General features: G+C 29.5%; 2 protein-coding genes across 4 annotated transcripts in view; both read right to left on the bottom strand.

The window, feature by feature from the left end:
- Nucleotides 1-7: 7 nt before the first annotated feature.
- On the bottom strand, nucleotides 8-6,455 carry LOC106466837 (haloacid dehalogenase-like hydrolase domain-containing protein 2). The gene is made up of 6 exons (XM_013927138.2): nucleotides 6,316-6,455; nucleotides 5,277-5,485; nucleotides 4,532-4,616; nucleotides 3,002-3,218; nucleotides 1,815-1,878; nucleotides 8-933 (listed from the first exon to the last, which is right to left on the bottom strand). The coding sequence occupies exons 1-6, from the start codon at nucleotides 6,414-6,416 to the stop codon at nucleotides 830-832; spliced, it is 780 nt and encodes a 259-aa protein (XP_013782592.1). The 5' UTR covers nucleotides 6,417-6,455; the 3' UTR covers nucleotides 8-829.
- A 3,889-nt stretch (nucleotides 6,456-10,344) lies between these two features.
- The window catches only part of LOC106466836 (haloacid dehalogenase-like hydrolase domain-containing protein 2), a 21,039-nt gene continuing 15,487 nt past the window's right edge, over nucleotides 10,345-15,896 (bottom strand). For all 3 annotated transcript variants that reach the window (XM_013927137.2, XM_022394907.1, XM_022394906.1), the window contains exons 5-6: nucleotides 12,089-12,152; nucleotides 10,345-10,998 (exon numbers count right to left, since the gene is read on the bottom strand). In XM_013927137.2, the coding sequence (XP_013782591.1) occupies nucleotides 10,895-10,998; nucleotides 12,089-12,152 (168 nt within the window). In that variant the 3' untranslated portion in view covers nucleotides 10,345-10,894. The remainder of the gene's footprint in view (nucleotides 10,999-12,088; nucleotides 12,153-15,896) is intronic.

The following is a 15,896-nucleotide window of genomic DNA, read 5'->3' as shown; positions in this document are numbered from 1 at the left end:
ATCGTCCTCTACATTTGTAGGTTTCTACAACAGGCAGTTGCTGTCCATTTGAAACTTAGATTCAAATCCTTTTTTCTTTAGCTGTGAACTAAATTCATTAATATTATTTGCATAACTTATGACTCTCATTCTTAAATAAAGTTATAATTTAGATTGCATTTTATTAAAATATAAAGCAAAATAATTTTGAAGAAAATGCTTTCAACTGCTTTCTCAGTGTCTCAATTCTGAGTTTAAAATTAATGTTGATTAACAGAATTAATTTATGTACCACAAACATTAAAGATACAATCTTAAAGTTTGTAATTATGAATGTATTAAGTGGTAACATAATACTAAATATTTCATCTACTGTCAATTTTAATAATAACATACTGGCTAGTTTGTTGATAAGCATAATATTGTCTTGCCTAAACAGATTTTACAATAGGGCAATTGTATATCAGTATGTCTACTAATACCTTTTACAAGAAAACGAAAAACAACACTTTGATTTTAACTTCTTATGCCAAATATGACCTTCTATTCATTACAACATGAACAGAGTACATTAAGAAATGTTTTAATGGGGGTAGAAGTAAATAATGCCCTTTTGTACTGAAAAATAATATGTTACAAAACAAGTTATCAAACTACATTTCGTTTACCTTTTAAAATTTTTTCCTTGACAGCTCAGATATTGTGATACTTTTCTATGTACATCTTTCAATATTAAATGATTGAAAGACAGCAAAAAAACTTACAACATAAGGCAAAACACAGATCTCAATAGTTAAACTGGTTCATAAGATTAAAATAACAAGTCAAAAAAATAATAAATTAAAGTTTGTTAAGTCAAGTGCTTTATTATAAAGTCTACCGCAGCTGGAAAATTTTCAAACACGTAACTTGGACGTGGAGAAATCTTAAGTTCGTCGCCTTCTCTATACTTTCCTGTTAACACAAGAAAAAACAAAATAATTATAAAACCCTCAATTCTTATGTTAACAGATCACCAAAAAAAAACACTACACAGTTAAATTAAAATAAACAAAAATAATATCTTAATAGTTTTTTTATGAGTTTACTTATTTATTATAAGCATTTTTTTATTCCAAGTTACAACTTTTTACAGTAAGGAAAAATATTCTTTTTAAATAGGTAAGACATTTCAATCATTGGTGCAATCATTCGTTTTTGATCATTATTTCCCCAGACATTCCTAATCGTTCATACAACACATTCCACATATTCATATTTATCTATTTTTTGATTTTTCTGTTCTGCTATAAAAAAAATATTTTGTTAATTCATGAGAACTGATATGTACATGCACAAGCAACCAATATCAATTCTCTAACTTAAGTACAAAAATCTTATTTACTTTTAAACCGTGTACTTGAGAATGATCACACGGGTGATTAAAATGTCATACCCATTAAAAAAATTTTCATTAACACAGTAAAAGCTACAACTTGTAATACAAAATAATCTTTACTCCTTAATACCCGAGTTAAGCATATAGGGCTAAACAGAATTCAGAATACATGTTGAAAGATAGCTAAATAAAACTAATTAAGAACCATGCTGATACAAACTTAACTGATTTTAATAAAATTTTATGATATTTGTTAAAGGTATACACAACCCTGTCTCTGTAATATTTAAAAGAAAAAGGTGATTCACAGACATTATATACAATTTTATTATTCAAAGTTGTTGAAAGTAGATTGAATAAATTTTTAAAACAAAAAATATTTTTAATATATTAAGTGAACAAGCAATTAAATACTTGTATACAAAAGGACTAAATGTACGCCATCTTTTATACTTACCAGTCTTGACCAGCATGCCTACTAGCCCTGCCTTCTGGGCTCCATCAATATCATCTCTAACATCCTTTAAAAAGAATTAAAATATTATCATGACCATTGGCCAAATAACCAAACTGTGCATTAATAATTTATTCAGATAACTATTTAAAAGATTTCTTTCCTGTATAGCAGTATTTAACAAAATCATCTGTTATTCATAATTTATAGTGTTCATCCCTCTTTCTAAAAGTTCTTAGAAATACTGCATATGCAAATTTTTGGTTTTACTTAACTGTCATCAGGGAATGATAAATTCATAATTTTACAAACAAAGATTATGCTGTTTGATTTACATTTAATTCAGGACACACCTTGTGTATTCACAAACTCTCTTTTGTGCAGAGCATTTCTTTATTAGCCGCACCTTCCAAGATGTTGAAGTCATTAGATGTAATAATGGCTAATATAGAAATGCTCCTCACAAAAGAGAGTTAGTGAATAAACAATGTACATCCTGAATTAAATTCAAGTCAAACAAAGCTCTTAAAAAGTGAAAAAAAAAGCATATTGTTCTGACACAGATATTATTTCACCATAACCACTTGAAAAAAAATTACATATAAAAGTATAAAGCCCGAACACTTAGGTGCTTCCATAACTGTTTGAACACCAAAATTCTGCAGTATTACTTTCAACCGACAATAGAGAGCATAATTTACTTTTGAGAAGTGAGTTAACCATCAAGTTCACTCAACAGATGGAGCAGTCGGTACCTATACATATACTTCTTGAAATAGAAAGACTTCTCTTCAGTGATTAAACAAATCAGATACATAATAGTGATAATGCATAGAAATAATGGATTAAAAACACTTTAAATCACACATGGGAAATTATAACTTGTTTGTATGATAAAATGAGAGAAAAAAATAATAATTTAGAAATCACATTCTAAAATATGAGATAAATTTGAAAAATTTAAATATCGTATTTTTTTCAGAGTTATAATACATTTGCTCGAGGAGAATTACTCAGCGTTACCCATTTCACTTTGTTGCTACAGGATATCAGAAAATATAGAAACTAAAAATATTCATTTACTGAATTTACAACCAATTCAATTTTGTGTGAAATATATCTATGACAATGACACTAAACTTAATGTCTATGATGAAAATTATGAAAATAAAAACAATCAACAAACTCACATCTCCAATCATGATAGCTTCACTTGGTTTACATTCAAAAGGTCTAAGTCCCTCTAAGAAAAATGAAGCTTCAGGTTTTCCAACAACTTCAGCTTTTCTATCTGTGGCATATTCAAGTCCAGCCACAAAAGGTCCTGGTCCAAGAGCAAGTCCATCTTGCCTTTTGTAGTATCGACCTTTATGGATAGCAATCAAAGAAGCACCACTAAGAACCAGTCTGAAATAATGTAAAAAAAATGGAAAAAGAAAAAATATGATAATGATCTAGCACATCCTCACTCTGAAATATACAGAATGTAAGTTTGTTTTCATTTCACTAATAGAAATTATCTATTAATCATTTGGAATAAACAAGTATGTATAAAGGAAAGTTGGTTAATCATAAATTAAGAATTTAACCCAGATACAACACTTTTAATTCAAATAAAGTTAAGGATATTTATTTTCAACTAAAATAAATCTTGTTTTCAACCACAAGCAGATACTTATTTAAGCATTTTCTTCAAACATTTTACAGTTTCTTGTATAAAATTCTTGTCTGGCTCATATGTTATGGTCATGGCAATTTTAAAACCATGGTATACATTTGAAAATGTTCTAGAATATTTTTTTCTTATTTCTAACACTAGTGCTACTGCAGCAAACATGAGAATCTAATAAAACTATTAGAAGGTAAACTGATCAAAACTACAAGTTTAATTTTGACATTACAACATCTTTATGTTAGCAAAAAGAAGATAAATATGTGATAATTGAAGCTAACTATATATTTAAGAAACATCAACAGCTATGTGACAAGATATTGCAACATTTTAAAGACACTGTGGATGTATCTAAAAACAATTATGAATCATTTTAAGCAGTCTTTATGATAAATATACATCCTAGTTACCAGATTTAAAATTTGAAAAATTTAAACTGACATAAACTTTGTAATATGTCTGAATTTGTGTCATTTTGTTTCAAACCATTGTAGTTATTTTTCTTGCAACTAAAATCAGTTTTTTAATTTCATCAAAGGAACCATATAAGGCCAAGTAAAAAAAAACATGTTTAGCATCTAGAGTTTTTGAAAAAGAGAAAGGAGTAGGTCCTTTTTTTAATGACCTTTTTGAAAGAAAGTTTGTCCTTTTTTTTCACAATTGTTGCTTGTTTTCAAAGGGACAATGTCACACAGAAGTCTTCTTTGTTTCATTTTTTCATGAAAACGATCAGAATTTATGATAAATAAAATAAAAGGGAAAAGTGAATCAACTGTGTTCATCTCATTTTTTATTCAGAAGTCTTCTTTATTTCTTTGTATGATTGAAAAACGATAATTCAAAAAAGGAAAAAAAATCTTAAAAAATGGTGAGAGGTGGCTGCAAAAAAGGATGTGGGCAGGGACACTAAAGTATTTTTTACTTGGCCTAAAATTACTTAAAATCCTTAATACAGAACTCTACTATTCCACTTGTAACTTAGTTTGAACAAATTTTCTAAATTTTCCAGCACTTTCATACACATAAACAAGCAAAAAATCCTAGTTACCTGAAAGCATCATTAAGTGTGTGAAAATTAAATTTGCTAGGTGCCAATCCCACAACAACTGCATTAGGATTTTCCGTATTAGTACCTATCAAGAAAAGAAAATAATTCTGCATAAAAAATACTTTTGCTGTTTACAACCAAATGAAAGAACAGGAAATGTATTAATTTGTTTTACATTTTTGTTATTTATGTTAACTTTGCATTCTAGGTATACAAATTTTTAAAATGGTAAGGTAACTTTTGTTTTTTATGGTATATTTTTGAAAAGCATTTTATTCTGCTTTTTTTAAATTTGACTAACAATTTATTAGTAATAACTGACTACTTTATTACATTTGCTTTACAGACTTTAGCATTTCTTTATTTGGTGTGTCCTTTTATCAATGACCAAAATACATACTCTGACAGGTTGCAGCTACTAGTTTTAAAATATTACTAATATTAAGATAATATAAAATATAAGTATCAAAGCAGACATAATAAATTATAATTCACAACAGAAGGTATGTTCGTACACATAAATTAATGTACCATCTTAAAGGGCCCTCTTCTTGGCTAATCAGATATCATGACAATTTTTGTCTTGGGAAAGATTAGTCTAATCATAATGATGAAATGGAAACAAAACTGCTATAATGCAAAATTTAACAGAGCTGAAAATAAAATCTGAGATAGAAGCATAACAACAAAGTACAATCAGAGTTTGAAAACATTCTAATGCAACTATGTGGATTTATTATCTAACCTTGAAAATCTTCTAAGGCTTCATCTTCTAACAACAACTGAGGTCGAAGATTTTTCCTACATACCAACTCATGAGCTGCTGTCAGAGAAGTAAAGATTTCATTCTGCTCTATGGAAAACCCCAGGTTTGTTAAACGCTCCCACAAAATACGTTTGGATTCTTTGGTAGTATTTGTTACAAATCTAATCTTCAAATAGGTTTTCTTCAACCTTTTATTAGATAAAAGAAAAAATCTTAATTTATGGAGCCAAAATTTTTAATTAAAAATAACTTTTTTTACTATACTACTCACCTTGCTTTTTTCAGAAATTATTGCCTAAAACCTTATCCAATGAACAATAAAATTTCAATAAGTATATCAGTTATACTTCTTTAAAAAAAAACTTTAATGGTCAGACAATAAGCATAGCATTGTAGTAATTGTCATTACTGGGTCTTAAGATACCAAACCATCAGTATTTGAAATATTATAAGGTTTAATTAATTATTTACAAGTAAAACTTTGCAATTCAAAAGGTTAGGAATCATAGATTGTTATTACTAGATACAAAAAGAGCTTACTTCCATTTTTTCTACAGAATACTTTTGTGTTTATTTTTTACACATTGATGCATGTATATAAATACAACTTGAATACCCAATTTGAATCTAAATCAGTCTTTAGATTAAATGTTAATAACCAGCTCATCCCAAAACAAGTCGGGTATTGTATGAGCAATATTTTAGTTATTATCTCTGATTCTCAGTCTCAGTAATATTGAATCCCCATTGGCTCAGCGGTATGTTTGCAGACATATACTGCTAGACACCGGGGTTCGATACCCGTGTTGGGCATAGCACAGATAGCCCTGTGTGTAGCTTTGTGCTTAATTGTTGAAGTTAATATTAATAACAAACAACTACACAAGTCAGTAACATTTTAAGTTTAAAAATATGATATTGATACTATTAATAGTCAGGGGCAGAATAGTAATTAAGTTGAAAAGCTGCTAAAACACTTTCTTAAAACAACTGCTAAAACTTTAATGGTTTAAATTACCGATTTAAAGCATCAGCAGCACCACATATTGCGGTATTTTCTATATGAAGAGTTCCACTCAAGTCAATCAGAACAGCGCGCAGACCACTCCGTGCTGCCATGCTTACTCAAATATTAAATGTACGGTAGATAGCGCTAGAACAACTCCTTTTATGTACAAAAAAGAAAGTTTTTTTTATTATTTTATTTCACGCAAAGCTACACGAGGGCTACCTGCACTAGCTGTCCCTAATTTAGCAGTGATAGACTAGACTCTAGAGGAAAGGCAGCTAGTCAACATCGTCCACCGCCAATTCTTGGGCTACTCCTTTACCAACGAATAGTGTGATTGACCATAACTTTATAACGCACCCACGGCTAAAAGGACAAGTTTAGTGTGACGGGATTCGAATCCGAGATCCGCAATTTACGAGTCGAGCGCCTTAATCACCAGGCCCAAAGAAGAAAAAGTTATAACATTTAATATACTTCCGAAGTAAGGATATAGATTTTAAAAAAGTATGGGTATCGGAACTATTGAAATTTCTAATAATCTAAAATGCATTTACAATTCACATAGATTTTTATACAAGAATAGTGAATGCTATCATTATTGCATATTTTCTATTATGGTAAGTTCACAGTTTTACAGTATAATATCCTAAACCCATTTATATTGCCCCAGCTTTTAAAACAATTCGTAAAACTATGAATGAAATGTTACCAATGGCTTTTATTTACGACTTTTTAAACTAATGTCTCGTATAAAAGGTGTAAAAAAAGACGTATATTTATTTGTATGTATATACTTATCTATTTATATATATTTGATATACTTTTGCGCGGGAAATTTATTTGTAGAAAACAAAACTAAGCTTTTCATAATTTGTTATCGAATTTATTTATTGTATTTTAGTAACGTATAAATTATTCTAGTGAGCCGTTATATTGAAAAAAAAGTGTTATATTGCCATTTTTTATTATATTCGAATGTAAAACTTTTTCGTTTGTTGTTAAATACAAACCTACATAATGGACTATCTGCCCATCGAAACTCAGTTATTAGTGTTATAAGTCTTCAACCTTGCCGCTGAGAATTTGAAAAACTGTAAAACTTTGAAGATTCAAACATCATAAAAATACTTCTATGGAAGCATAAAAATATACGAGATCTTGAGAATCACACCTCCTGAAGATGGCGGGCTGAAGCGTCGAAACATGTAGTCAAATTGAGACTGGCGATGATGACTAGCTGCCTTCCCTCTAGTCTTGCACTGCTAAATTAGGGACGGCTAGCGCAGATAGCCCTCGTGTAGCTTTGCGCAAAAGTCCATAAAACAAATCTCATTATATTAACTTATTAATTTCTTTGTTCCTATTTGATATATTTTAAACTAGGGATTGTCTTTGAAAGAGTACATTTGTTACTTTGAGAGTCTTCGTCAGAATTACATATTTTTTAGAACCATTATCACCTAATGAATCTTCGTCATCAGTGATATTCACCTTTTTCAGAACTGTTTTATTAAAGCAACAACTTCAAATAAAACATTTTTTTTAGTGAGATTGTTTACACTCAAAATGTTCTTGACGGTCGTTTCTTTTTCTTCTTTCATCCAATTTATAGATTGTTTATACTTTCACAGTTAGATTTTCAAGTAAGATACAACATTATAGGACAATGTTTGCTCACACCAGAGAAGTCTGTCCCTTTTATACTTCTAGTTCTAAGAAGTATTATCAGTGCAAGTCACACATGGTTTACTACAGACCAGTAGAAGTCATTCATGAGTTAGTATACATAACAGTGCGACTCGTATGGGTTATTCTAGAAACATTGCAAGTCCAGTGTAATTATGAGACAGTGTAGGTCACTCATTCTAAGACATTGCAAGTCTAGTGTCACTACATGAGTGTTATTCTAGGACATTGCGAGTCTAGTGTCACTACACGAGTGTTATTCTAGAACATTGCAAGTCTAGTATTACTACATGACAGTGTTATTTTAGAACATTGCAAGCGAGTCTTGAATAGTTACAAGACAGTGTAACGCAAGGCTTACTATAGCCCATTGTAAGTTATTCATGATCATGGGTGACTATAAGGCCAATGTAAATGACTTATGGGTAATATCAGTGTGTAAATGACTCTTTACTTACATCTTATATTTGATCAATTTGTCTTACTGTAAACAGCGTATTAGACTGAATAACATTTTATCCAAATTTTCTACTCGTTTACATAAACTTGTAAAAATTAGACTTAGCTTTCCTATTTTATTTAACATCAAATGATCACTTATATAATATTAAACATGAGTTTCTTACTTCCATGGTTCACAGTAACTTGTCTGTTTTGTTTTTGCTGATCAAAATTCTTTATTTTATTTTTTTTATATATAGTCTTGCGGGTAAGCATTTTTTCATGAGAGTCATCAGATTTTCCAAGCTTTCTCCCATATTTCTTCTTTATAAAAACTTCATCAATTCTATGAAGGTAACCAATATTTACACATCCTTTTACTGCCGGAGATGATGTGGAAATGCAAACAAAGGGCTTGCTCAAAACACCTGTAATGATTTCTCCATCTTTAACATGAACAATGGTATCTACAAATGGCAAAAATTTTTACCTTGTAGAGCAAAGTAAGTATAAATTTTAAGAACAGATGGACTGTATTCAAAAGCTCATGAAAACTAATAAGTGACACTACATGTTTGTCCTCCACTCCAAATATATCACCTATAAATCTGTAACAAATTAATGGCCATACATTCCTTCATGTTTTCCAATAATTAAGTACTTTTAGTTTAAGTATATGCATAAATATTACAGCAGACTACTGCTACTCTATTTCCCATAGCTCTTCTTTTAATTTGTTTATACAATTCCCCATCAAATCTTATATACCTATTACTTAATACAAATATCAGAACTTGTTCTATCCAAATCAGTTAAAATATTCAAAAGTTCCAAGTCATCTCTATTTTCTTCTATTATCATGGTCATAACACGATCTACACCTTTTTTAATCGAGATACTGGAATATAATTGAACAACATCCATACTAAACAGAATATAATTACAGTTAAGGAGGTGCAAGTGATCACGTAACTGTTTAATAAAATGTTGTGTGCTATTGATATAAGCTAAGATTAAGTCCAATAATAGGTCCAGAAGCCTATCCTAGAACCATGATATACTTTCCCACAGAGACCAGCAAGCAAATGCCCTAAGTCTAAGAAGTAAATAAAATTTATGGTCTTTAGGATGGCTGTAAAATTCATGGACTCGACAATTACATGGTTTTAAACTGTTCACTAGTTGTGGAGAAATAAAAATATCTTTCTTCAATTCATTCAAAAGAATTCTACTTTTATTTCAAGTGTTTTAGTAGGATCTCCATCACTTTTAAATAGTTATCTTCATAAATCTTTTGTTCATAACTATCTTTTACTAAAACTACAAATGCTTTACTTTTAATTATAGTATTTTGGCACTTGTGTATAAAGTTAAAATCATAAATAATATTCAACGTTAAACTGGTACACAGTTTATTTAGATAGGCCTAAATAAAATGTTTTTAACTGTGTACCAGTTTAACATTGAATATTATTTATGATTTTTCCTTTACTTTTATTGAATTCTTTAACTATAATGTCACTGTTACTTTTCAATTTATATGAAGCTTTCTTCTCCTGCAAAAAGAAATCAGGTTTCATTATATAATTATGAAATTTCCTTAAAATGCTTGACACCTTTTTAGAAAGTACTGTCATAGCATCTTCTGTTATGTTATGTTCATTGCTTAAAAAACATTAACCCTAATTTCCTGTTCACTTACATAGCATTAAGTCATATTACTTTTCATGCTTAGTAGACTATCGAAAATTTGGCCTACTTTTACTAAACCTTTTTAAAGAATACAACTTTGCATGCTTTCTTGTAGTATAATTATGTCACTGAAACAGAATGTATGATGAAATTAGCCGTGACAAATAAGCCACTAACAAATTAAATTATATAATGGAAAACTAACTGAAAACACTATGAAACTTAACCACAGTCTATAATATTTATTAAAATAACACTTGAAATCATATCTCAATCTTCTGTCCTAATAAGCTAGTACATAATTGTACAACAGATTTTTTTTCACTTGTATGAAAACTCTTTGCTTACCTTAAGCATAAGAAATAATGTTCTGATTAGGTAATAACCAGTTTATACTTTCATAATGTCAAATTCCTAACTAGTTGCTAAAATCAAAATCTGGGTGAAAAAAAAGTTATATCAAAATTACTGCACTAAACATAAAATAGGAAAATTAAATTATTTCAACTAATACTTGATTCCAACGTTTTGTATGAGTAACATTTTTCTTTTTTTAATCACAATGCATGCATTGTAAAATTATATATTTATTAATTAAAACAGAAATACTTTATTTTTATTCCTTTATCCTTAAGGAGACAGGTACTTCTGTCAAAAGCTCTATGATTTTTATATATATTTCTTTAAATACTACTTTTATGGGAGATTTTTGGTTTAACAAAAAACAAAACAAATAAATAAGTACGATACAATAAAACACTTTGTTTTAAACCAAATGCTGTATTATGTAATCCACTGCTGCTGGAAAACTTTCAAAGACATAATTTGGAGGAGGAAAAATCTTCACTTCATCTCCTTCTCTGTATATTCCTATTATTTAAAAATGATGAATGTAGTTCACTGAAATATAACACTTACAAAATACTAACACGTGCCACATACAGCTACTGTTAGAAATTAGTCAATGAACAGATATATACTTGTTTTTATGAATTATAGATTTACTAGCAGTCATAAACCCATTTATTGTCCCTATTTTAAGAGGGATCATATCATACATTACTCTTCTTGTGGGACAGCTATTAGTAATCTCTCGAGAAATATTGTGATAACACATTCTTAAAAAAATGAGTAAGATAAAAACAAGTACACTGAATAATAAAAACTTGAGATATTTGCAAATCAAGGTGATTTTAATCATATAAGTCTGTTAATTTTTTAAGAATCAAATTAGGTTGTGTAATAACTAGTACTGAAACTAAATGATTGTATGAAATTCATAACCACACACTCTTTTATCATGGTTTACTTCATTAACTTTCAAACAGTCGTAACACCAAACACATGTATTTCAGAGATGAAACTACTCAGTCATAGTGAGGTTCCTTGGAGTTTAATTAATACTAACACTTTATACCAAGACATATTAAAAATGTGTGTAGCATAACTAATAACTGTTGGCATTTGTTTTATAAGTATGTTATACAATCAAACAATTTGGAAATATTAGCATATGACTGTTAAATTGTTTAAGATTGTGTGTGTTTGTGTTATGTCTAGAAAATGTTAATATTAGACTGACTAGTAGTGTATATGACAGGTATATATATACTTTGTAAAGACCTGGTAATTATTCACAAGCTTTTGGTGTATATGAATGCATGTTCCAGAAACTGGTAACCGCTAGATGACTGGTAAAAGTTAAAATGTCCATGTCAAGGTTATTAACTGATTGTCCTTTTCTGGTTATTATTATGATTATTTAAATCATTTCCATGATTGTTAACACTTGCACCTTTTACTCATCTCTAATTTGAACACCTACATGAAAAATAATAATTTTCTATCTACTTTTTGAACTCAGTGACAATATCACATAAAATCTTCATCAAGTTATTTGAATTTAACTTATTAATAATACCTGAAACAAGGAAAATAAAAAATATTCTTTTCACAATACCTGTTTTTACCAGCATCCCCGTTAACCCTAATTTCTGAGCTCCATCAATATCATCTATAACATCCTGAAATAAAAGGAAAATGAAACTTAATTAAAATCATTCTTTTATATAATTTGAAAATGTATTAAAGTGTTAATTCTCAAACTTATATTTTTCAGATTGAAAAAAAGTGTAAATGCATTATTCTTAATAACACAGCTATAGCCCATACACATGCATGCATATACACACACATACATATATATAAAAACAGAATGTCTGAAAATTTACTTCATTCAGCTACACCAGAGACATAGTTTCTATAGCACAAGTACATTACCAACTTTAAATAACTGTGTGTACCATGCACTATCAATATTTTTGTGCCTGTTCCCAAAACTATTTCACTGCTTGAATGCTGTATTAGCATATTTCCACTTCCCCATTCGACTCATTGTAATTATGAAAAGTTATCTTTATGTTACTAATGGCCATGCATATGTTTCTTGGAATCTTCACTGGCGGAAATAATTGTCTATGTATATAAATATCTACAATTTTGGCCAATTACGAAGCTTCTTACCACTCCTAAGAGAGTGATGTCATAATCAGTTGGTGCAAGCTGTAAGATAGGGATAAATAAATCTTTTAAAAATACATTTAACATGTTTGCGGCATAAGTGATTTCTCTAATTATGCAATAGGAACATAAGGCCTCATTGAAAACTCTGCCTTAGATACAGCTAATTTTATGGCCTTATGTTATGTTTCATGACAGAATGACTGCATTGGGAACTTTCTCTTGAGTGCACCATCGGTGGTACATAAAGTCATGTCTTTAACCATTTAAGCTTTGGGTGTCATGTGGCACCGGTGGTGCACACTATGATTTAAGTAATAATAATCAAATGATCATAATATATAATATTTTTCTTTCTTTTTTTCAGCCTAATCTTGCCATTTTTTAAATGAATTATGAATATTTCACAATTTTTATGTGCGTATAAAAGGGACATCAGATAAAATAATCCGTACTGTGGATGATAATAGTTCTTTCCTTATTATATTTCAGTCTTCATAACAGTTTTCTTATTTATGAAAGAAGTCTCAGTTAGTGCTTTTTAGCTTCCATTACTCACAATGAAAACTTTAATGCCAATCTCTAGATGTAATTTTCAAATAAAATTTGTTTTATTTAGTTGTCCTTTCAACATAGCATTCGTGCTCCACCAGTGGTACACGATGGAAGGAGTGGCTTTATTATAGCCATCCGTATAAAATAAATGCTTTACATAGGACTTTGGAGATATGAAGTACAGTTATATCTTATGGGTGCTGTGTACCACTGGTGGCATACGATATCGTGAACGTGTTAAGGTTAGGATTTGAGGCAGTTAATTAATGACTAAGATCACCAGATGCGGCTACTGCATCAATATGACTATTCTTATAGCTATGGTGAAAGAATTTGATTACTTCTATTGGCTGTTAAGCAGTAAATATGGGCAAGGCTTAGTGGACATAGGTCAAAATGTCCAACTAAGACACTAGTCAGGTACTGAAGTTATTTGTTCTCTGCCAATTAGAGAATGATTATTCGACAGCTGTAATGTTTTTAAAACAAACAATAGTGGTCGATATTACCCAATGAAAATTGTGTTCTATTTATTAGCAGCTTCATTACAATTGTTTAGTTACAGTAGTCTTATAAGGTTATTTGCTGACAAAACATCAATAATTGACTCTTAAATTCATTTCTGTGTGCATAAAAAGACAAGTATGTTGGTTGTGCGAATACTTAGTAGATTTCATGTGAATATGTTTTTCCCAATTTCTTTTCACAAAACACAGGAATTAGTAAATTAATGCACAACGGTTCATATTTATTACATGTTTGAATAACAAAAAGTATGAGTAAATTGTATAGTCATCAGATATTACACAATATGACCTTTAACTGTAGTATCTGAAGTAGTTTGAACTGTTTTCAATGTAATATTACACAATATGATCTTTAACTGTAGTATCTGAAGTAGTTTGAACTGTTTTCAATGTAATATTACACAATATGACCTTTACCTGTAGTATCTTAAGTAGTTTTACTGTTTTCAATGTAATATTACACAATATGATCTTTAACTGTAGTATCTTAAGTAGTTTTACTGTTTTCAATGTAATATTACACAATATGACCTTTAACTGTAGTATCTGAAGTAGTTTGAACTGTTTTCAATGTAATATTACACAATATAACCTTTAACTGTAGTATCTGAAGTAGTTTGAACTGTTTTCACTATAATATCTACTCTTCTTGCTTATCTCGTGAATATAGTTTGTTGAACATGTCTATTTCAAATAACATATTTTAGACGAAATTTGCTTTTACTTTTTATAAAGCATAGATGTGATAATCAGACTGCAGTGTTTATAAATATTGATAATTACTAATTTCATCCTTTCATAATTAGTAGAATAAATATCTGATATATTCAACCTATTTTTCCTAAATTCACAAAATGTTTTTTCTGGTTGTTTATGCTAGTGATTGCTTGTAGTTGTCTGGAATTGAGTGGATGTTACAGATATTGTTCTAACTATAGGTGACATGTGAAGCTAAGGTAGTTTACCATGTTAGATTGTGATCACCCATGGGTTTTGGTGATATGTATTGTGGAAATTTCTGAGTTAATCTGTTGGATTACCACCAAGATATTTAACAATGCTAATGAAACCTATCAATAATATATAAGATACCACTGGGTAGTGTTTCAGAAAGTATGTAATAAGTAATAATATGGAATACTGGCATATAACTTTAGCCCCCTACTGCTCCTGTATTCCTGATTATGAGAACAGTTAGTTGCTTTGAAGGTCAGCTCCTTCCATTTAATCTTATGTCTGTTTGTTGTTTCAGATTTTTTGCACAATGCTACACAAAAGGCTATCCATACAATGATCATCCCTGATTTATAAACTGATAGACTAGAAGGAAGGAAGCTAGTCAAAAACACCCATCACCAAATCTTGGACTACTCTTTTCAGACTAGATAAAAAGGATTTGACTTATGGTATACTCACAGACCCAAAATGATCTGACCTTATATCTTTGAGTACCAAGTACAGTACTGAAAGAGTTTGTGGAAGGAATGTTTTACAGGTGACAGTTCAATACGAAGCTAAAACAGGATCAAACTTTGAGATTTTAGCATTTTTATCTTTTTCAACAATTACCTAAATAACTCTGGATTATCATTAAGATTGTATAATTTTTTGCCTAGGTTCAAATAATTTTTTTAAGGTCAGCTCAAAATATAAATATGGCTTTTGTCTTCTTTACAGAGACAAATAAAATTGCTTAGGAATTACCAAACAAAATATATTTTGAGAACTATTAACTCTTTCAGCACAGGCTTGGTTCCTGGGACTGACCTTATAACCATTTTGTGCTTGTTATAGTTTTCATGCTATAACTCTTAAATTAGTAAGTGTATGTTAACGAAATCTAGCAGATCATCGGTAAACATTACAACGCTTTCATACTCAAAATATCAAATTCATATATAAAGTCTTAAGGTTTGTAAAGCAATGTTTTTCTCATGCCTTTTTTTCTTTTCGCATGTTGCCTATCCATCATGCAAAGTAATTTTCATATTTCACATTTATAATGTCCAGATAGTTATCAAACGTTTCTTAAGAAAAAAACTTTATATTTTATCTGTTATTTTCAGTAGGAATCTCTGTATGGGTTTGGCCGATTTGATCAATCTCATAACCATCATAAAAAATTAGGAAATAAATATAAATTATGCCTCTTTCATTCTAGAATGA

Source organism: Limulus polyphemus, unplaced genomic scaffold (assembly GCF_000517525.1).
Source record: "Limulus polyphemus unplaced genomic scaffold, Limulus_polyphemus-2.1.2 Scaffold2394, whole genome shotgun sequence".
NCBI lineage: Eukaryota > Metazoa > Arthropoda > Merostomata > Xiphosura > Limulidae > Limulus > Limulus polyphemus.
This window is presented reverse-complemented; position numbering and strand designations above follow the sequence as displayed.